This window comes from Phacochoerus africanus, chromosome 15 (genome assembly GCF_016906955.1).
Source record: "Phacochoerus africanus isolate WHEZ1 chromosome 15, ROS_Pafr_v1, whole genome shotgun sequence".
NCBI classification, from domain to species: Eukaryota; Metazoa; Chordata; class Mammalia; order Artiodactyla; family Suidae; genus Phacochoerus; species Phacochoerus africanus.
Window position 1 is genome coordinate 125,975,538 of NC_062558.1, and position 25,339 is coordinate 126,000,876.

Here is a 25,339-nt window from a genome sequence, read left to right on the forward strand (position 1 = left end):
CAAAAGCTAAGCATTGAGCATAATGAAATCAGCTTTGCAAAAAATATTAAAGGGACTTCTCTAAGTGGAATAGAAAAGGCCACCACTAGAAAGTGAAAATTACGAAAGGAAAAATCTTACTGGTGAAGTCAAAATACAATGAAAGTAGTAGATCGACTACTTTTAAAGCTAGTGGGAAGGTTAAAAGAAAAACATAGTATAATCCTCTGTATCCATAATAGGTAATTAAGAGATACATAAAACAAAAAGGTATAAAATATGACATCAAAAACACTAAATTTAGGGGGGATTAAAAGAAGTTTGAAATCATATCGAACATCTTTTACAGCTACAGTGGTAGGAGATTAGAAGTTAACTACAAGTGACTCTTGAACAATATGGGTTTCAACTGCATGGGTTGGCTTAAAAATGGATTTTTTTCAATTATATATTGGAAGATTTTTTGGATATTTTTGACAATTTGAAAAAACTACAGGCAAACCCTATAGTCTAGTTTTATTGAAAAAATTAATAAAAATATCATGAATGAATAAAGTATTTGTAGATATTAGTTTATCATTTACTACCATAAAATATGCAAAAGCTATCATTAAAATTTTATTATAAAATTTATTATAAAGTTAAAATTCATCAGTTTTATCTATAAGGTCACACTTATAGACCTTACATGGTGCCATTTGCTGTCAAGATTAATGTACATAAAGGTAAAATACAGTATTAAATTGTAGCTGCATAATATTGACTATTGTACATACTTTACTACTGTAATAATTCTGTAGTCACTTCTTTTGCTGTTGCTGTGAGCACAAGTCTCAAGGGTTGTGAGTATCCGCTTAAGATGTGTGTGATGCTAATCATGTCTGCATGAGCAGTTTTTCTCTCCAGTAAATTGCACATCCCAGTAAAAGTGATCTTTTGAGGTTCTTGTGTATTTTTCATCTCATTTAGTGCAACACCATAAACCTTGAATGAAACCATGGGACCCATATCATGTGCCACTAGTGGTACTGGAAGTGTTCCTGAGAAGTAAAGTCTTGACATTACAGGAAAAAGTTGAATTGCTTGATATGCACTGTAGATTGAAGTCTGCATTTGCCTGCGAATGGCTGTGGTTGCCTGCCATATGAAGATAAATGAATCCAGCATAAGGACCATTATAAAAAAGAAGAGGAAATTTGTGAAACCATTACTGCAGCTATACTGGAAGATGCTAAAATTTTGCACTCATTGCATGATACCTTTTTATCTCATAGTGAAAATGCAGCTTTTATGGGGGTGCAGGATTGCTGTAAGAAAGGCATACCTATAGACTCTAATCTGATTCAACAAAAAGTGAAGTCATTGTATGTCAGCTTAAAGCAAAAGCAGGGTGAAGGGTCTAAAGTTGCAGAATTTAGTGCCATCAAGGGATGATTTGATAATTTTAGGAAGAAGTTTGACTTAGAGAAATGTTAAGATAATAGAATAGTAGCCACTGCTGACCAAGAGGGAACATTTGAGTTCCCAGATGCCGTTAAGAAGATCATTGATGAGAAGGGATATCTACATGAACATATTTTTAATACAGATGAAAGTGCTCTGTTCTGGAGAAAACTGCCACAAAGGACTTCTATTAGTAAGGAAGAGAAGCAAGCACCAGGATTTAAGGCAGGAAGGGATATGCAAACTCTGTTTTGTGCAAATGAAGTCCCATTATGATCAGGACTGCCCTTATCTGTAAAGCTGCTAATCCAGGAGCCTAGAAGGAAAAAGATAAACACCAGCTTCCTACCTTTTAGTTGCACACCAAGAAGGACTGGACAGTGAGAACCATTTTTTTTTTTCTTTTTCTTGATTGGTTTGATGCTTTGTTTGTAAAGCCAGAAAATACCTTGACCAATAAGGGACTGCCTTTTAAAGTTCCTTTGATATTGGACAGTGCCCCCTGGCCTCCCAGCTGTCCATGAATTCAATACCAAAGGCATCAGAGTGGTCTACTTGCCCTCAAAGACAATGTCTTTAATTCAGCCTGTGGATCAGGTCATCATAAGGACCTTTACACACAGTACTCTAAAGAAAGGATTGCCAGTGCAATGGAAGGAAACCCTGATTGGGAGAACATCATGGAAGTCTGGAAGGACTTCACCCTTGAGGATGTCATGGTGTTATAGAAAAAGATGTGAGAGCTATTGAGCCCGAAACAATAAATTCCTGCTGGAGAAAACTGCGTCCAGATGATGAGTGTGACTTCAAAGGATTTATGAATGACAGAGACAGGAAATCAAGAAAGAGATTGTGGATATGGCCAAAGAAGGTAGGGCTTGAAGGATTTCAAGATATGGATCTTGGGGAAGTTTTAGAGCTGATAGACACCACACCACAGAAATTAACTGAAGATGACTTGATGGAGATGAGTGCTTCTGAACCAGTGCCAGCCAACATCCCCGATTGTGATTAGGAACAGCATGTCACAGGAACAGGATTGGAGTCCAGGCCCACCAAAGATTGGTGAGCTAAATCCCAAAGTGTAATCTTAGGATTAAGGGTGTAAAAAAGCCTTCCAGAGACTGCAGGTCTACTGTGAACCACTCCTTCCATTTGCTATAGTTTCAGCGGCCATACCATGGAAGGGTCCATGTCATGAAAGAAGTCAAACTTAATCGTGAATAATCAGAACCCGCTGGCAAATTGTCTAATATCAATTTGTTTTCTGACATTGCTTCTTCTATGTCTTCTTCCTCATTGTCTGGAAGCCAGTACTCTTCAAATGTTACTTTTCCCTTCTCTCTGTCTTCTGCTTTTGGAATTCAGTAACACTAATTTCTATGTCTTTTTCGTATTTTTTCCACTCTCTCCTGATCTCTTTTTCAGTTTACTTCTCTTTTTTCACTGTGTCTAATTTGATGTTAATTTCATCCATTTAGTTCTTTTTTTCTCTACCATTTATTTTTTACTCAATGAATTTATTACATTTATAGGTGTACAACAATCATCACAACCAAATTTTATAATATTTCCATTCCAAACCCCCAGAACATCCCCCCACCCCCAAACCTGTCTCATTTGGAAACCATAAGTTTTTCAAAGTCTGTGAGTCAGTATCTGTTCTGCAAAGAAGTTCATTGTGTCCTTTGTTTAGATTCCACATGTCAGTGATAGCATTTGATGTTGGTGTCTCATTGTCTGACTGATGTCACTTAGCATGATAATTTCCAGGTCCATCCATGTTGCTGCAAATACCATTATTTTGTTCCTTTTAATGGCTGAATGATATTCCATTGTGTCTATGTACCACATCTTCTTGATCCACTCCTCTGTCGATGGGCATTTAGGTTGTTTCCATGTCCTGGCTATTGCAAATAGTGCTGCAATGAACCTTGGAGTACACGTGCCTTTTCAAGTCGTGGTTTTCTCTGGCTAGATGCCCAGGAGTGGGACTGCTGGATCAAATGGTGGTTCTCTTTTTAGTTTTCTGAGGGCTCTCCATCCTGTTTTCGACAGTGGTTGCACCAATTGACATTCCCACCAACAGTGTACTAGGGTTTCTTTTTCTCCACACCTTCTCCAGCACTTATTGTGTGTAGTCTTTTTTTTTTTTTTCGAGTGAACTTTTTTTTTTTTTTTTTATTCCCACTGTACAGCAAGGGGGTCAGGTTATCCTTACATGTATACATTACAATTACATTTTTCCCCCAGCCTTTCTTCTGTTGCAACATGAGTATCTAGACAAAGTTCTCAATGCCATTCAGCAGGATCTCCTTGTAAATCTATTCTAAGTTGTGTCTGATAAGCCCAAGCTCCCAATCCCTCCCACTCCCTCCCCCTCCCATCAGGCAGCCACAAGTCTCTTCTCCAAGTCCATGATTTTCTTTTCTGAGGAGATGTTCATTTGTGCTGGATATTAGATTCCAGTTATGAGTGATATCATATGGTATTTGTCTTTGTCTTTCTGGCTCATTTCACTCAGTATGAGATTCTCTAGTTCCATCCATGTTGCTGCAAATGGCATTATGTCATTCTTTTTTATGGCTGAGTAGTATTCCATTGTGTATATATACCACCTCTTCCGAATCCAATCATCTGTGGATGGACATTTGGGTTGTTTCCATGTCTTGGCTATTGTGAATAGTGCTGCAATGAACATGCGGGTGCACGTGTCTCTTTTAAGGAGAGTTTTGTCCGGATAGATGCCCAAGAGTGGGATTGCTGGGTGATGTGGTAGTTCTATGTATAGATTTCTAAGGTGTCTCCAAACTGTTCTCCATGGTGGCTGTACCAGTTGACATTCCCACCAACAGTGCAGGAGGGTTCCCTTTTCTCCACAGCCCCTCCAGCACTTGTTATTTGTGGATTTATTCATGATGGCCATTCTGACTGGTGTGAGGTGATATCTCATGGTAGTTTTGATTTGCATTTCTCTTATAACCAGCGATGTTGAGCATTTTTTCATGTGTTTGTTGGCCATCTGTATATCTTCTTTGGAGAAATGTCTATTCAGGTCTTTTGCCCATTTTTCCATTGATTGATTGTTTTTTTTTGCTGTTGGGTTGTATAAGTTGTTTATATATTCTAGAGATTAAGCCCTTGTCGGTTGCATCATTTGAAACTATTTTCTCCCATTCTGTAAGTTGTCTTTTTGTTTTCTTTTTGGTTTCCTTTGCTGTGCAAAAGCTTTTCAGTTTGATGAGGTCCCATGGGTTTATTTTTGCTCTAATTTCTATTGCTTTGGGAGACTGACCTGAGAAAATATTCATGATGTTGATGTCAGAGAGTGTTTTGCCTATGTTTTCTTCTAGGAGTTTGATGGTGTCCTGTCATATATTTAAGTCTTTCAGCCATTTTGAGTTTACTTTTGTGCATGGTGTGAGGGTGTGTTCTAGTTTCATTGCTTTGCATGCAGCTGTCCAGGTTTCCCAGCAATGCGTGCTGAATAGACTTTCTTTTTCCCATTTTATGTTCTTGCCTCCCTTGTCAAAGATTAACTGACCATAGGTGTCAGGGTTTATTTCCAGGTTCTCTATTCTGTTCCATTGGTCTGTCTGTCTGTTTTGATACCAGTACCACACTGTTTTGATGACTGTGGCTTTGTAGTATTTCTTGAAGTCTGGGAGAGTTATGCCTCCTGCTTGGTTTTTGTTCCTCAGGATTGCTTTGGCGACTCTGGGTCTTTTGTGGTTCCATATAAAAGTTTGGATTGTTTGTTCTAGTTCTGTGAAAAATGTCCTGGGTAATTTGATAGGGATTGCATTGAATCTGTAGATTGCTTTGGGTGGTATGGCCATTTTTACAATATTGTGTGTGTAGTATGTGTGTAGTCTTTTTGATGATGGCCATTCTGGCCGGTGTAAGGTGGCACCTCCTAGTGGTTTTGATTTGCATTTCTCTAATAATGAGTGATGTTGAACATCTTTTCATGTGTTTTTTGGCCAACTGTATGTCTTCTTTGGAGAATTGTCTGTTCAGATCTTCTGCCCATTTTTGGATGGGGTTGTGTGTTTTTTTGGTATCGAGGTGCAGGAGGTGTTTATAAATTTTGGAGATTAATTCCTTGTCAGCCCATTCACTTGCAAAGATTTTCTCCCATTCTGTGGGTTGTCTTTCTGTTTTGTTTAGGGTTTCCTTTGCTGTGCAGAAACTTTTAAGTTTAATTAAGTCCCATTTGTTTATTTTTGTTTTTATTGTCGTCACTGTAAGAGGTGGATCTAAGATAATGTTGCTGTCATTTATGTTGGATAGCGTTTGGCCTATGTTTTCCTCTAAGAGTTTTATAGTATCTAGTCTTAAAACTACATCTTTAATCCATTTGGAGTTTATTTTTGTGTATGGTGTTAGGGAGTGTTCTGATTTCATTCTTTTGCATGTGGCTGTCCAGTTTTCCCACACCACTTATTGAAGGGGCTGTCTTTTCTCCATTGTATATTCTTGCCTCCTTTGTCATAGATTAGTTGACTGTAGGTGCATGGGTTTAATTCTGGGCTTTCTATCCTGTTCCACTGATCTATATTTCTGTCTCTGTGCCTGTACCACATGGTTTTGTTGACTGTAGCTTTGTAGTATAGTGTGAAGTCAGTGAACCTGATGCTTCCAGCTCTGTTTTTCTTTCTCAGGATATCTTGGCTATTCTAAGTCTTTTGTGCTTCTAAACAAACTGTAAAATATTTTGTTCGAGTTTTGTGAAAATGTCCTAGAGCCCGTATGTGACAAATCCAGAGCTAACATCATTCTCAATTGTGAAAAGCTGAAAGAATTCCCGCTGAGATCAAGAACAAGACGAGGATGTCTGCTCTCACTACTACTATTCAACATAGTTTTAGAAGTCCTAGCCACAGTAATCAGAGAAGTTAAAGAAATAAAAGGAATCCAAATTGGAAAGGAAGAAGTAAAACTATCACTGTTTGCAGATGACATGATACTATACCTAGAGAATCCTAAAGACTATACCAGAAAACTTTTAGAGTTCATTAATGAATTTGACAAAGTCACAGGATACAAAGTCAATACACAGAAATCGACTGCATTTCTACATGCTAACAATGAATGGTCAGTAAGAGAAATTAGGGAAGCAATCCTGTTTTTTGTCAAAAAGAGTAAAATACTTTGGAATAAACCTACCAAAAGAGACAAAAGACCTGTACTCTGAAAACTATAAGATGCTGATGAAAGAAACCAAAGACACCACAAACAGAAAGACATACCATGCTCTTGGATTGAAAGAGTCAATATTATCAAAATGACTATACTACCCAAGGCAATCCACGGATTCAGTGCAATCCCTATCAAATTACCAAGGTCATCCATGTAGTTCTTAAATTTGGTTATTGTGTTTTTTATTTTGTTTGTTTTACATCTTCAAGTTTTTCAGACTAAATTCTTATTCTTAATCTATTATAGTTTCTAATTGCGTTTTAGAGTTTCCAAAATTTAGGCAAATTATTGATATTGTCTGTTATCTCCTCCAATATAGTAGTTATTTTATTTTATTTGGCCTCACCCACAGCATGCCTTAGTTCCCAGGCCAGGGATCAAACTTGCTTCACAGCAAATATCTGAGCCACTGCAGTGACAACGTCAGGTTCTTAACCTGCTACACCACAAGAGAACTCTTATAATAGTTATTTAAAAGCCAATGGTGGAGTTCCTGTCATGGTGCAGTGGTTAATGAATCCGACTAGGAACCATGAGGTTGTGGATTTGATCCCTGGCCTTGCTTGGTGGGTTAAGGATCTGGCGTTGCCGTGAGCTGTGGTGTAGGTTGCAGACGCGGCTGGGATCCCATGTTGCTGTGGCTCTGGCGTAGGCTGGCAGCTACAGCTCCAATTGGACCCCTAGCCTGGGAACCTCCATATGCTGCAGGTGCGGCCCTAGAAAAGGCAAAAAGACCCCCCCCCCCCCCAAAAAAAAAAGCCAATGGCTTTTCCTAGAAAATATCCAAATTCTCATGGCTCACTTCCATCATCCTTTGTTTCTGATAATTCTTGTTGTTTTCTTATCTATTTCCATACCTGGTTATTTTTTATTTTGTACTGATACCATATTTATAAGATATATTTATAGATGATTTTAGACTGCAGATTAAATGCTAAGGGAATGTGCTCGAGGGTATTAGTATCTTAATCATTCTGAGGGAAAGGCTAATTCAAAGTAAACCTATTGACTCTGGAAAGCCTTTTTATACAATCCTGAGATTATACTTTGGGATTTAGCTCACCATCCTTTGCTTGTTCCCATTCATAATTGGGGACCGAAATGCTTCAACTGCCTGGGATTTTGTCCTTCTCTGCATCCTGGCCTGGTAATTTTTCCCTTTTGCTCTCCAGTACTTTTAAGCATCCAAAAATCAGAGTCCCCTTGGTAGCACAGTGGGTTAAGGATCCAGTATCAATAAAAAAATCAACCTACGGTTCTTTGTAGTCTTCAGCTACTTAGTTCTGTTGGACTCTGAAATCCATAAACAGCCTTGGAATTTTATAAGTTGTATCTTCTCTACTATCTCCTCCACTGTTTCAGAACAAAATCAACCTACTATTCTTATTAGTCTTCAACTACTTAGATCTGTTGGACTTTGCAATCCATAAACAGCCATAAAATTTTAGAAGCTGTATCTCCTCTACTATTTCAGAATTTACTGTATATGTGTGTGTGTGTGTGTATAGTCTTAGAAGTATGATATCAATATTGATACTATGGTAGTACTTAATGTCATATTTTTGTTCATATTATATGATATGATTTTATGGATTTCTTCAGAGGAAAAAACAAAATAAAAGCAAGTGAGTTTTATTGTGTGTATAACTTCCATAATTTTTCATAAAGATGCAAGTTTCTCAGGTTCTCAGACATTTTATATAATCATGATATTTGAAATTACAATTAGATATCCCCCTTTATTTCAGCTACTGAATAAAAAAATATTATAGTTGACTTACTTCACTCAGTTCGAGAGTCTGTAATTCCATTCATGTTGCTATAAAAGGCAAATACCATGTGATATCACTTATATCTGGAATCTAATATATGGCACCAATGAACCTTTCCACAGAAAAGAAAATCATGGACTTGGAGAATAGACTTGTAGTTGACAAGGGGGAGAGGGAGGGAGTGGGATGGATGGGTGCTTGGGGATAATGGATGCAGACTATTGCCTTTGGAATGGATGAGCAATGAAATCCTGTGCAGCACTGGAAACTATTTCTGGTCACTTTTGATGGAGCATGATAATATGAGAAGAAAGAATATACACATGTATGTGTAACTGGGTCACCATGCTGTACAGTAGAAACTTGTCAGAACATTGTAAACCAGGTATAAGGGAAAATAATAAAAATAATAAAAAATTATATCTTATGAGAAGATATGAATGTATGTATATTTAAACATTTAAATCAGTAGGAACAAAATGAAAGGCTGTATTTTAACACGTGTAGAATTATTTTATATTTTGTTTTTTAAAACATCATGTTTATAATGTAATGTGATTGTTCGTATAAATGTTAACCATTATTTAAGTGACATGTGATGATAATATTTACCCTTTCTAAGTCCCTAGTGAATATTTCAGCCCACATCTGTTTTATAAAAAGGTCTGGCTGTTTGCTTAGTGGGAATAGAGGATGATTATCTCTTTGCTTAGATGCAGAAATACTTTGAAGTTATATTTTTAATTAATCCATGAAGCCTTCTGAAGGTTTTTGATGTTTGCATCTAATCTTTAAAGAAAAAGATTCTGAATTTAAAAAATATTACTTACCTTACACATCTGAATTATTAATCTAATTTATATAGTACAATATTAATTTGTTGAGTAATTATTTATACTTTTCCCTTCATAATTTCTTTACATCTTATAACCTGAGTTTGAACTTGATCAAGTAATTTTACTTCTCAAATTACTTAGTATGTGGATTAGATTTGGTACATATTCATGTCTCAAATAAATGTAGTAAAATATGTTACAATAAAAATTTTATGTACGTCAAAAATATTATGGTGGACAAATCCTAAGGTGACTACCAATGATCTCTGCCTTCTGGTATAATCCCCTTTCCTTGACTGTGGGCAGGACTTGTGACTTGATTTTAATCCAGATAATTTAGGAAAGGTGATGCGCTATCACTTCTATGATTATGTTACATTATATGGTAAAGGGATGTTATGCCACTTCCATGAATATTCTTTGTCTGTGTCTTGCTAGAAGACTTGGTCTAAAGACTTCCTCCCTTTCTGGCTTTGAAGAAGTAAGTGAAGCTAAAGTCATCCTCTAGGAGCTAAGGGCAGCCTCAGCCAATAGGAAGTAGGAAACTAAGGCCCTCAGTTCGAAAGCTGAAAGGAAATAAATTCTGCCAATAACCTGATGGATCTTAGAAGCATATACATACCCACTCAAGCCTCTGATGAGAACCCAACCCAAGGTGACACCTTGATTGCAGCCATATAGTGGACCTTAGCTCCAGCCAACACCTTGATTGGATCCCACTGAATCTCTGAAAGAGGGAACCCAACTATGACTCACATTCTTAATCCACAAAATCTGTGATATAATAAATATATGTTAAGTCACTAAGTCTGTGATAATTTGTTCCTTAGCAATGGATAACTAGTATAAATACATTCAATTGCTCTTTTATTTACTGAATAATATATTTGTGTACTAAATATTTATATGGTATACACATTAAATGCTTTTAGAATTTTTCCACTTTTGGAAAAATTCCACTACTCTCTTATAGAGAGAATATACTTTCTTGAATTGTTAAAATAATTTTTTTTTAAATTTCCCCAATACATTATTTTTTTTTCTACTGTGCAGCATGGTGACCCAGTTACACATACATGTGTATATTCTTTTTTCTCACATTATCATGCTCCATGATAAGTGACCAGACATAGTTCCCAATGCTACACAGCAGGATCTCATTGCTAATCCATTCCGAAGGCAATAGTTTGCGTCTATTAACCACAAGCTCCCAATCCATCTCACTCCCTTCCCCCTCCCCTTTGTCAATCGCAAGTCTATTCTCCAAGTCCATGATTTTCTTTTCTGTGGAAAGGTTCGTTGGTGCCATATATTAGATTCCAGATATAAGTGATATCGTATGGTATTTGTCTTTGTCTTTCTGACTTACTTCACTCAGCATGTTAAAATAATTTCAACAAAGGGAGTTCCTGTCGTGGTGCGGTGGTTAACGAATCCGACTAGGAACCATGAGGTTGAAGGTTCGATCCCTGGCCTTGCTCAGTGGGTTAAGGATCCGGTGTTGTGGGTGAGCTGTGGTGTGTAGGTTGCAGACGTGGCTCAGATCTCGCATTGCTGTGGCTGTGGCATAGGCCGGTGGCTACAGCTCCGATTAGACCCTAGCCTGGGAACCTCCATATGCCATGGGAGCGGCTTAAGAAAAGGCAAAAAGACAAAAAAAAAAAAATTTTTCAACAGTGTAAATTAAAACCTTTCTTAAGAGAGATTGTTTAGATTTTACTTTTGTGTTTCAAAATGTTAAAGAATAAAATATAATTTAAAACATTTTTTAATCAATGTGCTTATTTTATATTCATATATGCAAGCTTGCCTTAAGAAAGAATTTAGAATTTTATTTCTAATATTGCTCTTTCTTTTTGTTGAAAGTAATTGCTTCTGAGGTCTTTCATTCTGATTTTTTAGCGTGCATTTACTTGTGAGGTCTACAGTGACATTAATCAGATTATGATCATTTTGTTTCCAAGTCATGTTACTGTTATACATTACATGAAAATCTATGAGAACTATGCCAAACATTTCAGTATATCAGCTTATTATATTTACAGTTGATTAGCATATATCATTTTGCCAATTGACTTTGGTATGTGAGAAATTAAATGGGATTATCAATGTTTGCAATGCACAGCATTGGGCATAATTATACATTAGTGTATACATTTGTAAAGTTATGCATATATACATTTATCTGAGATTTTTTTCATTTCATCCCTTGTAATGAAGATATTTTCCCATGAGCAGTGACTCTGTTACTATGAGGCATTTACTAGTCAATAAGTTCTTGAATTTTTATTAGCGATATGACAAGTAGACCTTAAATTCTTTCTTTTTCTCTTCTTTTTCTTGTTTGAGTGAATCCGAGATAAATTCATCAGGTGGGACATGACATATTTATTGGAAGAAAAATTGGTTATTCTTGTCTGATCTCAATCTTTACTATAATGATGACCGAATCACATACTTCCTCTGCATTTACTGATTAGTTGTCAAAATTCTACCACAAGAAGAGCTCTCCCTTCTCCACCATTTACTTATTCATTTATTATTCTTAAGAACTCCTGAATTCCTATTTCCCAAAGGTTTACAAGTCACTGCTCTACCTAATCATTTGGCACTCAAATTTTCCCAGATTTTGTCAGTGAGAGCCATTTCAGGATGGCTCTGGTGTTTTTGACATGTACCTATCACTTTGTGAACGTTTCTTCTCCTTTTGGTATAAGATGTTCTAGGCTCATTTTATAGTTGTCTTGTCTCATCCCTGAAGTCAGTTTCTGTGTGTATGTGTGTCTGTGTGTGTCTGTGTGATGGAGAATCATACTGAGACCACTATCTTGGTGCTGATTTTTCTCTTTTTTAATGAGATATCTTTATTTTTTGGCCTTTTCTGTGAATAGAACTGGAGAATGATTATTTATATACACAAATAAATACACCTAAGTACATATATATGAAGTATATACATACATGTGTACACGTGTGTACATGTGTAGAAACACGTGCATATACATACACATCTTTTAGAAAAACATTGCTTCATATCTAAACTTCCAGTTTCACTACATCCCCACAAGGTTCTTTTGGACCTTCTTCAGTTCACCACTTTTATGTATCTTCTCCCTCAGTGAAAACACTGACTCCCAATCACATTAACATATTCTTTATTTGCTCAATTCTCTATTTTCAGAATTGCTTTGTTTACATCACTTAAATAAACAAACTTACTAAAAGAATTTCAAAATTTGATTGCAGTTTTTTTTTCCTCCACCCCATCTTACCCAAGATTGAGAATATAGTCAAATACTGTGTCCATAAGTTCATGAAATTGTTGCTTTCTCCCTCTCTCCCTGCCTGTTCCTTCCTCTCCTTTCTTCCTTCTTTCCTTCCCTCCTGTTCTCTTCCTCCCCACCTCCCTCCTCCTACTCCCCTTTTTCCTTCCCTTTGCCTTGGTGACCACTACACACACACATGTATATATACACACACATTGTTTATTCCTTTCAGTTTATGTTTTAGTTTTTTTTTCCCTTTCTCATTCTTAGTGGTATAATATATATTTATTGAGTATGTTAAACATTAACATTCTTTCAAAAGACGAAAGTATTAACAAATACACACAGAAGAATTACACCCTGTTTTCTCCTTCCTCCTCTGGTAGGTAGTCAACTTCACTATCTTCTGATTTATCTTTCCTATGTTTCTTTTTGTAAAGCTAAAGTCATTTAAATATTATGTATTTTTATCCAAACATACACACATATAGAGACAGTCATTCTTTATTTTCCTAAACAAGGGGTGACATATAGTAGATATAGTATCTATATCAAATTATAAACATCTTCATCCTGTTAATGTTTTTTTGTTTGTTTGTTTTTTATAGTTGCATAATACTCCAGTATGTGTTTGTATCATGTTTTATTTCACAAATCTCTTATGGATGACCATTTAGATGTTTTCTAGTATTGTATGATTACAAATGATGCTGTAGTGAATAAATTTGTGTACACATATTTTCGTATCGGTGGACGTGTATTTCCAGAGTAAATTCCTTTAAGTGGGATTGCTAGGGTGAAGAATACATGCATATACAGTTCTTTAGATACAGTAAAATTCTCCTCCATCGGGTTTTCTCATTTTTGTATTCCTACCAGTATTGTATGGGAGGGCCTGTTTTCCCATAGGATCATAAACTAAGTATATCATTATGCTTTCGAAATTTTGACTATCTGACAGAGAATACATGGGATATTGGTATAGTCTTAGATTTTTTTTTATTATGAATAAAGTCAAATATCTTTTAATATACTTAAAGGTCATTTTTATTGTGCTTTTTGTGATTTGTTTATTCATGTACTTTGCCAGTTTTTCTATAAAATGTATAGCCATTTACATTTATTTTAAAAGAATTCTTTGTTTTAAAAGAATTCTTTATAAATTAGGGATTTCAGACTTTTTTGTATGACGTATATTGCAAGTATCTTCTCCCAATTTGTCATATGTCTTTTGACTTTTATTAATGCTTTTTTTTAACATGTGGAAGTTTTTTATGTATTCTTTTCTTTTTAAAATTGCAGTTGGATATTTTTTTTTTTTTTTTTTTAGGGCCGCACCCATTGCACATGAAGGTTCCCAGGCTAGGGGTCCAAACAGAGCCGCAGCTGCTGGCCTACATCAGAGCCACAGCAACATGGGATCCGAACTGCATCTGTGACCTACACCACAGCTTATGGCAACACTGGATCCTTAACCCACTGAGTGAGGCCAGGGATTGAACCCACGTCCTCTTTGATACTAGTTGGGTTCATTAACTGCTGAGCCAAGATGGGAACTCCTGAATTTAGATTTTATTCGTGTCTGAAGGCCTTTTATTATACCTATAGTATCATGCCATTCACTCTTCTTTTCTTCTAATATGTTGAAAGATTTTTTTTTCTTTACTCTTAAATCTTTGGTCCATTTAGTGTTTCATGTGTATGTATGATGTGAGTATTGGATCTAATCATATATTTTCAAAATGGCTATCCAGTTTTCTCAGTACCATTTATGAAGAAGACTATACCCCAGTCATTTAAAATACTGCTTTTATCATATACTAGATTTTTAGTAAGTGATGGTTGAGCCTGTTGCTGGAATTCCTCTTCTGTACCATTAGGCTTTCTATTGATGTACTAATACCACGCTATTTTAATTATATAAACTTTGGATATATTTTAATGTCTTTTAAGTCTAGCTTCTCTCAAAGCTATTCCTTTTCAGTATTGTTTCTAGCTATTCTTATATGTTTATTTCTGCATATGAACATTAAGATCAACTTTCTTATTTCCTTTAAAACTTTATTAGAATTTTTATTAAATCAAATTAAACCTTATCTTTGAAATTAATTGCCAAAGTGATGATGTTCAGCTATCCTAATGAAAAATGAAAAATGTGTTTCAATTTATTTATATCTACTTTTGTGTTTTTTCAGGCAGAATTTTATACCTAAAATGTCATTACTTTTTTTGCATCTATTTATTTTCTTAGTTGTTTGTAAGCACTGGTGATTCTTTAAGTGATACCTGAAATTAAACTACCAAAAATTGGTGTTTAAACTCAACTTATAATTCTATATTTTGAAAATACTTCTAATATATTCAAAATTCCCTCAATAGTTATTTGTATTGTCTTTTAGACAATAGATGTTTCTTATTTGCTTTTTTGAGTTTGAAAATGTAGAAGTGAATGTCATTTTTATATTGGACACCTTCAAGAACTCTGTAAAGTCTCTGAGTTTAATTCTTATCAGAGTGGTGTTAATTCCTTATTTTTGTTAAAATTCTGAGCTTGAGTAATGAAAGCCAGAAGAAGTTAATTCCTCAATAAGAGCATATAATTTCATCATTCTGAGAAAATTTGTAGTTTAGAGAAAGTAAAATTTTAAGTATTCCTTGCAAAAATTATATTGTATTGAAGTTAAACATAATAGTATTAGTTCAATATAATATTATATAATTTGAATAAATAAATATTATTAACAAAAATGGAAACTCTACAACTTTCATGTTGGACAATAAGTTTGTATTGGATCTCTTAACGTCAACTCTTAAATAAATTAAAATACTTTAAATCTCTTGTCATTTGACAAAGGTATTCATCGATGATTGCTCTGTATGGGAACTGGAAAAACATCTATTTAGGCATTAAGATATGCAGGAACTATAATGCATGACAATGCAGGAAATATTATGTTGAATATTTTCCTATTCTAAAAGTAGTATTGAGATACCCATTTACAACAAGTCAAGTTTATTTTTTGTGACAGGAAAAGGAATCATAACAGTATTTTAAGTCAATCCTTTAGTATACATGTATAGTTGGTACAAAGTGACAAGATTTAAGCAGTTGAGTCTAAAAGAAGAAACAATTGTAGAGGAATAGTATATAGATTCTGAAGTGCTTATTAACCCAGCAATAATGAGAATGATCATATTCTAAAGCTAGAAAATTACTATATACCACACACTTAAAAATAAGTAGCTTTTGGAGAAGTCACAGAAAACTTAGGCCCAAAGTTGCTTTGTTTCACAGAGAATATAGTTAGTTGTTTAAAGGACTGTTTATTTCTACTTGAATTGTGCAGTTAATGTAGAAAAAGATTTATTCATCAACTCATGTGTTTTCATGGATACAAAAAATTAGTAAGCACATGGCTGAAAAATGCATTCAAAATGTAACTGATTATTTATTTTTTTAAATCATTTGCCCATTCATTTATTAAAAATACATATTAAAATTATTTATCACTTGTAATTATCTCTACTAAAACTAAAGACATTTTTGGAAGAGCTTTCTCATGTTTTAAAATTCCAAATATAATTTAATTATTAAGTCACTTTATTCAGTTACCCTGCTGTATACATTTTATAATAATTAAATTTGGGGAGTTTTCCAAGATGTAGCATTATGTAAAAACCAAACTTTACCTGTTAGGCACTAATTGCCATTTTAATTGGATTATGGAAACAGGTATGGAAAAATGTGAACTTCAGAAATTTTGAAAATACTTATGATTTTCCCCCTATGGCTATGGTTAACCATATTTTGGAAGAATTTAACTTCCTATTTATGAGTTTGAATGCTCATGTCTTCTTTCATTTTGTCATATTCTGATTACATGAATTTGGAGTTTGAGCTCCTGAATTCAGGGTTGGATGATTTAGAGAAAACTTTTCTCCATTACACACTTGAGAAGGGCTTTTTAAAATACAGATTCACTGGTGTGGAAACTAGGGGAAAATATTTTAGTTTCTAGGAATACCAGACGTGGAGTTCCCATTTTGGCTCAGTGGCACTGACTCTGACTAGCATCCACGAGGATGCAGTTTCGATCCTTGGCCTCATGCAGTGGGTTAAGGATCTGCTGTGAGCTGTGGTGTAGGTCACAGACACCACTCGTATCTGGTGTTGCAGTGGCTGTGGTGTAGGCCAGAGGCTACAGCTCTGATTCGACCCCTATCCTGAGCACCTCCATGTGCCATGGGTGCAACCCTAAAAAAGACAAAAAAAAAAAAAAAAAGAGAGAGAGTACCAGAATTAAGAAAATGATGTGGATTTTGAGTTCCCACAGCTTTCTTCCCCTACCTAAAAATCATACCTTTATCCAGACTTGAAAATTCTTCCTCATATTATTTCATATTATTTCTTCGTTTACTCATGCCCATATTTTGGCTTTCTACATTAATGCTTTCGAAGATTTGTTTTTAAAACTTCAGTTAACAGTATGCTTGATGTTTTAATGTAGAGTTTAATTACCTTTTTGTTGGAGGAAAAACACGAGGCTTTTGAGTGTTGTTGTTTAATAGTAAATGAGGTTTTTTGTGTTTCTACAGATGCGACTCTGAAAATCGCTATGTCGGTAATCCACTTAGAGGAACATGTTATTGTAAGTATTTGTATTTTTAACTTTAATTTTATTTTTACATTTATTTTTATTTTTCGGCTGCGCCCATGACGTGTGGAAGTTCCCAGGCCAGGGATCAAACCCACACCGCAGCAGCAACCTGAGCCCTGCAGTGACAAGGCTGGACCTTTAATGTGCCACAAGGGAACACCTGTATTTTTTTATTTTAAATAATTTGTTTGTATTATTAGTTGTAGGTCCTTTTGCAGGTAAAAAAATTCATTTAGAATAACTGATTTTGTTATTAATATGTTATTTCTGTTTTTTAAGTCTTATAATACAACTTTATGTATATTGCTAAGAAAGTTAATGTGTTCTTGCTATAGTCTCTACTTGTATTTGGTGCATTTTTTTTTCCTGCTCTGAAGAGTAAAATAGCAATAGGTGTTATTCTGAACATGTAGCAAAATATAGAACCTGAGTAGTCTCAGCTGGATTTTATAGCAGTCTTTTTTTCATTAAGATTAAATTTTGAATAAATAGAATTTTATGATAGATTTTTCCAGGGAGCAATTTTGGTTATTATTAAAAAGCTGCACCGATTTTGTATTTAAAGATCCTTTATTGAGTAATGATCATATGGCAGATGTATGTTTAACTTTAAAGAAACAACCTATTTCCCAAATGATTGTATTGTTTTACATTTTTACCAGTAGTGTATGAGAGTTTCAGTTCTTCCAAATCTCTCAATACTTCATTCTAGTAAGTATGTAATGGGATTTAATTCTCATTTTATTTGCATTTCCCTGATGACTAATGATATGAAGCATTTTTTCTTTTTCTTTTTTTTTTTTTGCCGTATGTATAGGTTATTTGATGGAGTGTATTTAAATTCATTGCCCACTTAAGAAAATAGGATTGTTTTCATCTTATTGGGTTTTTCAGAGTACTTTGTATATTCTAGATATGGCTTCTTTATCTGATATATATTTTGCAAATAATCTTTTTATAGTTAGCAGCTTATCTTTTTACTTTATTAAGCATATTGTTTTTTGAAGAGCAGTTTATAATTTAGATGAAGTTCACTTTGGGAATTTTTTCTTCTGAGAGATCTTAGTCTGACTCAAGGTTGCAAAATTTTCCCCTATGTTTTCTTTCAGAAGTTTTATATTTTTAGCTTTTCCCTTTAAGTATATAATCCATTTTGAGTATTAATTAAATTTGTGTATTTAAAGGAATGAATCAAGAAATTTTTTTCATGATATGGATATCAAAATGTTTGAGCACCATTTGTTTTAAAGATTATTTTTAAACCAATGAATTGCTTTTGCACATTTGTCAAAAACCAGTTGTCCTTACATGTGCATAAGACTGCATGAGAATATTTCTGGTTTTTGTGTGTGTGTGATTTATTTATTTATTTATTTATTTTTAATTACTCAGTGGATTTTATTACATTATAGGTGTACAGCAATCATCACAACAAATTTTACAGCATTTCCGTCCCAAATCCCCAGAGCATCCCCCCACCCCCGAACCTGTCTCATTTGGAAACCATAAGTTTTTCAAAGTCTGTGAGTCAGTATCTGTTCTGCAAAGAAGTTCATTGTGTCCTTTGTTTAGATTCCACATGTCAGTGATAGCATTTGATGTTGGTGTCTCATTGTCTGACTGATGTCACTTAGCATGATAATTTCCAGGTCCATCCATGTTGCTGCAAATACCATTATTTTGTTCCTTTTAATGGCTGAATGATATTCCATTGTGTCTATGTACCACATCTTCTTGATCCACTCCTCTGTCGATGGGCATTTAGGTTGTTTCCATGTCCTGGCTATTGCAAATAGTGCTGCAATGAACCTTGGAGTACACGTGCCTTTTCAAGTCGTGGTTTTCTCTGGCTAGATGCCCAGGAGTGGGATTGCTGGATCAAATGGTGGTTCTCTTTTTAGTTTTCTGAGGGCTCTCCATCCTGTTTTCGACAGTGGTTGCACCAATTTACATTCCCACCAACAGTGTACTAGGGTTTCTTTTTCTCCACACCTTCTCCAGCACTTACTGTGTGTAGTCTTTTTGATGATGGCCATTCTGGCCGGTGTAAGGTGGCACCTCCTAGTGGTTTTGATTTGCATTTCTCTACTAATGAGTGATGTTGAACATCTTTTCATGTGTTTTTTGGCCAACTGTATGTCTTCTTTGGAGAATTGTCTGTTCAGATCTTCTGCCCATTTTTTGAAAAATTTTTTTGTGATATGGATATCCAAATGTTTGAGCACTATTTGTTTTTAAAGATTATTTTTAAATCAATGAACTGCTTTTGCACTTTTGTTAAAAACCACTTGTCCATATATGTGCATAAGAGTGCGTAAGAATATTTCTGGCTTCTTTATTCTCTTAATTTATTTGCACATTTTTATGTCAGCATAACACTTACAATTACTGTAGCTTTTTAACATGTCTCAAAATCATGTAGTATTTATTCTCCAATTTTGTTCTTTCTTTTCAAGCTTAGTTTGGCTGTTCTGTTTCCTTTGTGTTTACAGATGATTTTAGAATCTGCTTGTCAGTTTTAACAAAAACACATACTAGGATTTGGATAGAGATTGTGTTTAGTTTACAGACTTATTGGGGGAGAATTTGTATCTTAACTATGGTGAGTCTTCTGACCTATGAACATAGCATATCATTTTTTCTTAATTTTTAAATACATTCTCAGCAATATTTGGCAGTTTTCACTTCACAGAACTTTAACAGTTTTTTTTTATCAGATATATCCATCAAATTATTTAAAAAATTTTTGATGCTTCATGAATAGTATTTTTAATATTTTCTCACAGTTAAAACTACACTTTTTTTTGGGTCTTTTTTGAGAGCCACACCCCTCGACATATGGAAATTCCCAGGTGAGGGGTTGAATGGGAACTGTAGCTTCTGGCCTATGCTACAGCCACAGCAGCACAAGATCTGAGTATGTCTGCAACCTACACCACAGCTCAGGGCAACGCTGGATCCTTATCTCACTGAGCAAGGCCAAGGATTGAACCCGCATCCTCATGGATGCTAGCTGGGTTTGTTGTTACTGAGCCATGACAAGTACTCCAAATCTACACTTTTTAAAATATTGCTTTTGTATCCTTCATTTTTAAGAGACTAAACTCAGTTAATAGTTCAGGTACCTTTATTGTAGATTATGTCATATTTTTTAATGTGGAAAATAATCTGCAAATAATGGAGTTTGATTACTTTCTTTTCTGTCTGGATTTTTTTTTTTTTTGTCTCATGCCTTAGTAACCTCTGGTATCATGTGAAAAGATATGGTGAACGTGCAAATATTTTTGTCTTGTTCCTGATCTTAGAGGTAAAGCATTCTACCTTTCACCATAAAGTGGGTTACAGGTTTTTTCCTAGAAACCTTTACCAGGTTGAGGAATTCCCTTCTATTCGTACTTTGCTGAGTGTTTTTTTATTAAGAATAGGTATTTGTTTATGTCTTATACTTTTTCCACATCAATTGATATAAATCAATTGATCCAAATAAATGATCTAAATCAAATGATCTAAAGTTATTTCCATTTTAATTTTTTAATGCAGTAATTTTAGTTTCAGAAAATAATGGATGGTATGATATTATATAGATATGAGACTTTATTTTTGGCCTATTCACCAGTTGATGGGCATTGGAATTATTTCTAGGCTTTGGATATTATGAAAAATGCTGACAGGACATTTAGATGGTCTTTGTGTAGACATATATTTTCATTTTTCTTGGTTAGATTCCTAGATGTGCAATTGCCAGGTCATATGACATGCTTATGTTTAAGAAGCTGTGAAATGATTTTATAGCATGGCTCTGCCATTGTACATTCCCACTAGCAATTTATAAATGTTTCAGTTTTTTCCACATTCTCATCAACACTTTATATTGTTAGTCTTTTTTATTATAACCATTCTAGAGTATTAGTAGTATATTGTGATTTAAATTTGCATTTCTATTATTGCTAATAATGTTGAGTTCAACTTCATGTCTGTGTATGAACATGTTTTATAAAATATTTATATAATATTTTATATATAAAATACTAATTTTCTAGTTTTTTTTGCTATTTCAAATAGTATATTTTATTTTATTTTATGTTTTTAAATTTTTTTGTCTTTTCTAAGGCCGTGCTTGCAGCATATGGAGGCTCCCAGGCTAATTGGAGCTGTAGCCGCCAGCCTAAGCCAGGGCCATAGCAACATGGGATCCGAGCTGTGTCTGTGATCTACACCACAGCTCATGACAACACTGGATCCTTAACCCACTGAGCCAGTCCGAGGATCGAACCCACAACCTCGTGGTTCCTAGTCGGATTCATTAACCACTGAGCCACAATGAGAACTCCTTAAATAGTATCTTTTAAAATTACACTTTCCATTTATGCTTTATATGTAAATATAAAATTCATTTTAATACATTGATCTGGTAGTCATCAACTTCAGTGAACTCTGTTATCAATTCTAATTGTTTATAGATGTTTGATTTTTCAATGCAGTTGATTACAGTATATACAAATAAGGACATTTTGTTCCATACTTTTCTATTTTTTACTCCCTTATTGGTAAGATTGGGATCTCTGTTTCAGTGCTGGGTCAAAACGATGGTTAGTAGGCATCACATCAAATAGAGAGTTTGCTATAATTTATGGAATACTCTCGGTATCAAGTTAAGAAAATTCCTATCTACATTAGTATCCTGCAAGATTTCATTATTAATGACTTTTCCCTTTACGTTGTTAAATTTAAGCTGCATATTAATAGATTTCCATTAATTAAACATCTTTGCATTCTGGGGTAAACCAAACATAGTTATGGCATATTATTACTTGGGATACTGCTAAATGTTATTCGTTTATATTTTATTTAGGATTATTGTCAGTGAAAATGAATGCAGACTATATTTTTACATTATTTTTTCTATGAAATAATCTTTTTAATTGTTCTAACTTCATGTTGTAAAATTATGGTAATAGCTTTCAAAGATAAGTTTGACACGATTGCTTTTTTATTTTAAAAGATGAATAGCTTAATATTAAGTGAACCTCAAAGATTAGCTAAAATTAACTAAGAATACCTGGTGCTTTTTTACTGGTAGTTTTTTTTTTTTTTGCCCCATATTTTAGCATGAGCTTTGGGATTATTCATCCTTTTCACTTATTTTGTTTTCCAGTTCATCAATTTTATGTTGTATCTTCAGTAATTTCCTTCTCATACAGTTTTTATTTTTAGTTTTAAAATTTTTTTGTCTTTTTATAGGGTCGCACCTGCAGCATATGGAGATTCCCAGGCTAGGGGTCGAATTGGAGCTGTAGCTGCTGGCCTGCACCACAGCCACAGTAACGCCAGATCTGAGCTGCGTCTACATCCTACATCACAGCTCATGACAACGCTGGATCCTTAGCCCACTGAGCGAGGCTAGGGATCGAACCTGCATCCTCGTTTTGATGCTAGTCACATTCGTTCCACTGAGCCATGACGGGAACTCCTCATGGAGTTTTTAGTTGTTGTTTTTTTGCCTATATTTGGTATTAGTGTTCTTATTAATATTATTTTCTACATAGTGTAGGGTTCGATTTTTATCTCTTTTTTGTATATTAACAATTTTCTTAATTTGAATTGAGTAAATCTTATTAACATCATTTTATTTTTTATTTATTTATTTTTTGTCTTTTTGTTGTTGTTGTTGTTGTTGTTGTTGTTGCTATTTCTTGGGCCGCTCCCTCGGCATATGGAGGTTCCCAGGCTAGGGGTCGAATTGGAGCTGTAGCCACCGGCCTACGCCAGAGCCACAGCAACTCGGGATCCGAGCCGCGTCTGCAACCTACACCACAGCTCACGGCAATGCCGGATCGTTAACCCACTGAGCAAGGGCAGGGACCGAACCCGCAACCTCATGGTTCCTAGTCGGATTCGTTAACCACTGCGCCACGACGGGAACTCCTATTAACATCATTTTAAAGTTATTTTTCTAATTTTATTGAGAATGTGGTATTAAAAAAAAAAATCCCTAATCTTATTTAGGTGTTTTTGTAGCCTGTGGGACATTTTTATGTATCACACATAGGCATGGTGTGTGGGTCCTACAGACACCTAGTGGGTAGACACTGTTCCACATCCTACAATGTGCATGGATGCACAGCTCCTTAGAACAAAGAATTTATGTGACCCAAAATGTCAATAGTGTTGGGGTTGAAATTCCCTGATTTAGGGGTTTAATTAGATTCAGATATGATTTGGAGGAAGCACTATTTTTCATAGGTGGTTTTGTGTTCTTTGTATAGCAGAAGCACATAATTCTTGCAGTTCTTTTTTCTTTTTCTTTTTTTTTTTTTGTCTTTTGTCTTTTCAGGGCTGCACCCGCAGCATATGGAGGTTCCCAGGTTAGGGGTCTAATCGGAGCTACAGCTGCCGGCCTGTGCCAGAGCCACAGCAAGCCCAGATCCGACTTGTGTCTGTGCCGTGCATCCTCATGGTTCCTAGTCGGATTGGTTTGTGCTGTGCCATGACGCGAACTCCTCTTGCAGTTCTTTTAATGTTCTTAGTAGACACTGGTGCTCAGTGTTTAGAATGTAGTTAATTAGAGGTTGTAAATTGTGATATTCTAATTTATTTCTTGTTTGAAAAACTGTTAAAGACAGATTTTTTTTTCTTGTGGGCTATTTGCTTACGCATTGCTACAGGCATACAGGCAAGGCATGATAAAAGCTATAATCTTTTTTAAAAGTTTACCAGTTTTAAGAAAGGCAAATAAATTTCAAAATAAAGAATTGTTTGCTTAGTATCTTTCCAAGGTGATAGCTAAGTTTGTTGTTTTTGTATCATAAACTTATGGACCCATACGTATTTAATATGTCTTAGTCCACTTGCAATTTTTTTCCATACTGATGATCAAGTTGTCTATTTTCTTTGTCTTTTAAATTATCCTTGTTGTTGGTTTTTTTCCACATTCATTTTGTTTTACCTCTCTCAATCCTCCTGGATTTTAAGGGGGACATATTTTTGTCTGATGTTTTAAAATTAGAAATTCATATTTAATTCTTCTTGACTCTTTAGCTTTTGTTGTGTTCCAAAGAAATAACTAGTTACACTTTTGGACAACAGTTATAACAGAATTTATATTCCATTTTTTAAGAAATATTAAATATACTCGCATTTAACTTAAGCCTTTTATATTTAAGACTAAAGTGATTTTTCTCTAGACAGTGCTGTCCACAATAAAAATAATTTATCCTAAATGTGCAATTAAAATTTTTCTGCTACCTAAAAAGAAAAATTAAACCGTTGAAATCAATTTTAATAATATATTTTATTTTAACTCAATGTACCTAAAATGTCATTTTAATGTGACAGTGTAAAAAATCATTTTTTTGAGGTTTTTCTCAATTTCGGTGTTTGAAATACAGTTTGTATTCTGTACTCATGTCAGTCCTGATTCAAATCAGTCGCATTTCAGGTACTCAGTAGGCACATGTGAATTGTGGCTACCATATTGGACAGTTCATCTATCATATGGGATTCTTTCCCTCTTTTAAAAATGTTAAAGAAATAGTTATAAAGCACTAGATGGCAGTCTTGTCATTTGTTATGAGACCTTTCAAGCTTAATAACACTTAAAGAAATGGTGTTTTTTAAAAAAGGTCAGTCGTTCTCATAATAGTGTTAATGGAAACTGTTCTGATTTTAAAGATTGGAGTGAAATTCAAAAAGCAGATCCACACTCTAACTTGAAGCAATTGAGTGCAATGCGGTGTTAGTATAATTGAAAGTAATTTCCAGTAGTTGTATCTTACAGTCTTAGTTTTTTTTTTGCACTTCAATCAAAACCCCCAAACTGAATGTGTTAGATAGGTATCATGCATCACATGGGAAAAAAAAGAGTTTCTGGCAGTAGTATCTAATTTGACTGACCGTTGTAAACACTGAAGTACTCAATTTATCTTGACGAATGTAAAAAGTAGTAGTCACGAAGTAGTATAATTTCTTTTTTCCTTAAATGCTTTAAAAAAATTATGATAACAATTATAATGAAGGAAGCTTTAAATGCAAAATGGAAAACTGGCCCATGACTATGTTATATAGAAGATGTATGTCAATGAGTAGAATCAGAGGACAGAAAGTCACTTACTGCAATCATCTACTTTGTGCGCCTCCTTCATTAATTCTTTAAGTACATGTACTGTCCAAACTGCCAATTACTG

The 25,339-nt window shown here is 34.6% G+C and overlaps 1 protein-coding gene across 1 annotated transcript in view; it reads left to right on the forward strand.

Annotated features, from left to right (window-relative positions):
• Nucleotides 1–25,339, forward strand: part of ATRNL1 (attractin like 1) — a 765,538-nt gene that overhangs the window by 256,252 nt on the left and 483,947 nt on the right. The window contains exon 21 of the mRNA XM_047760605.1: nt 17,095–17,147. Coding sequence (XP_047616561.1) covers nt 17,095–17,147 — 53 coding nt within the window. The remainder of the gene's footprint in view (nt 1–17,094; nt 17,148–25,339) is intronic.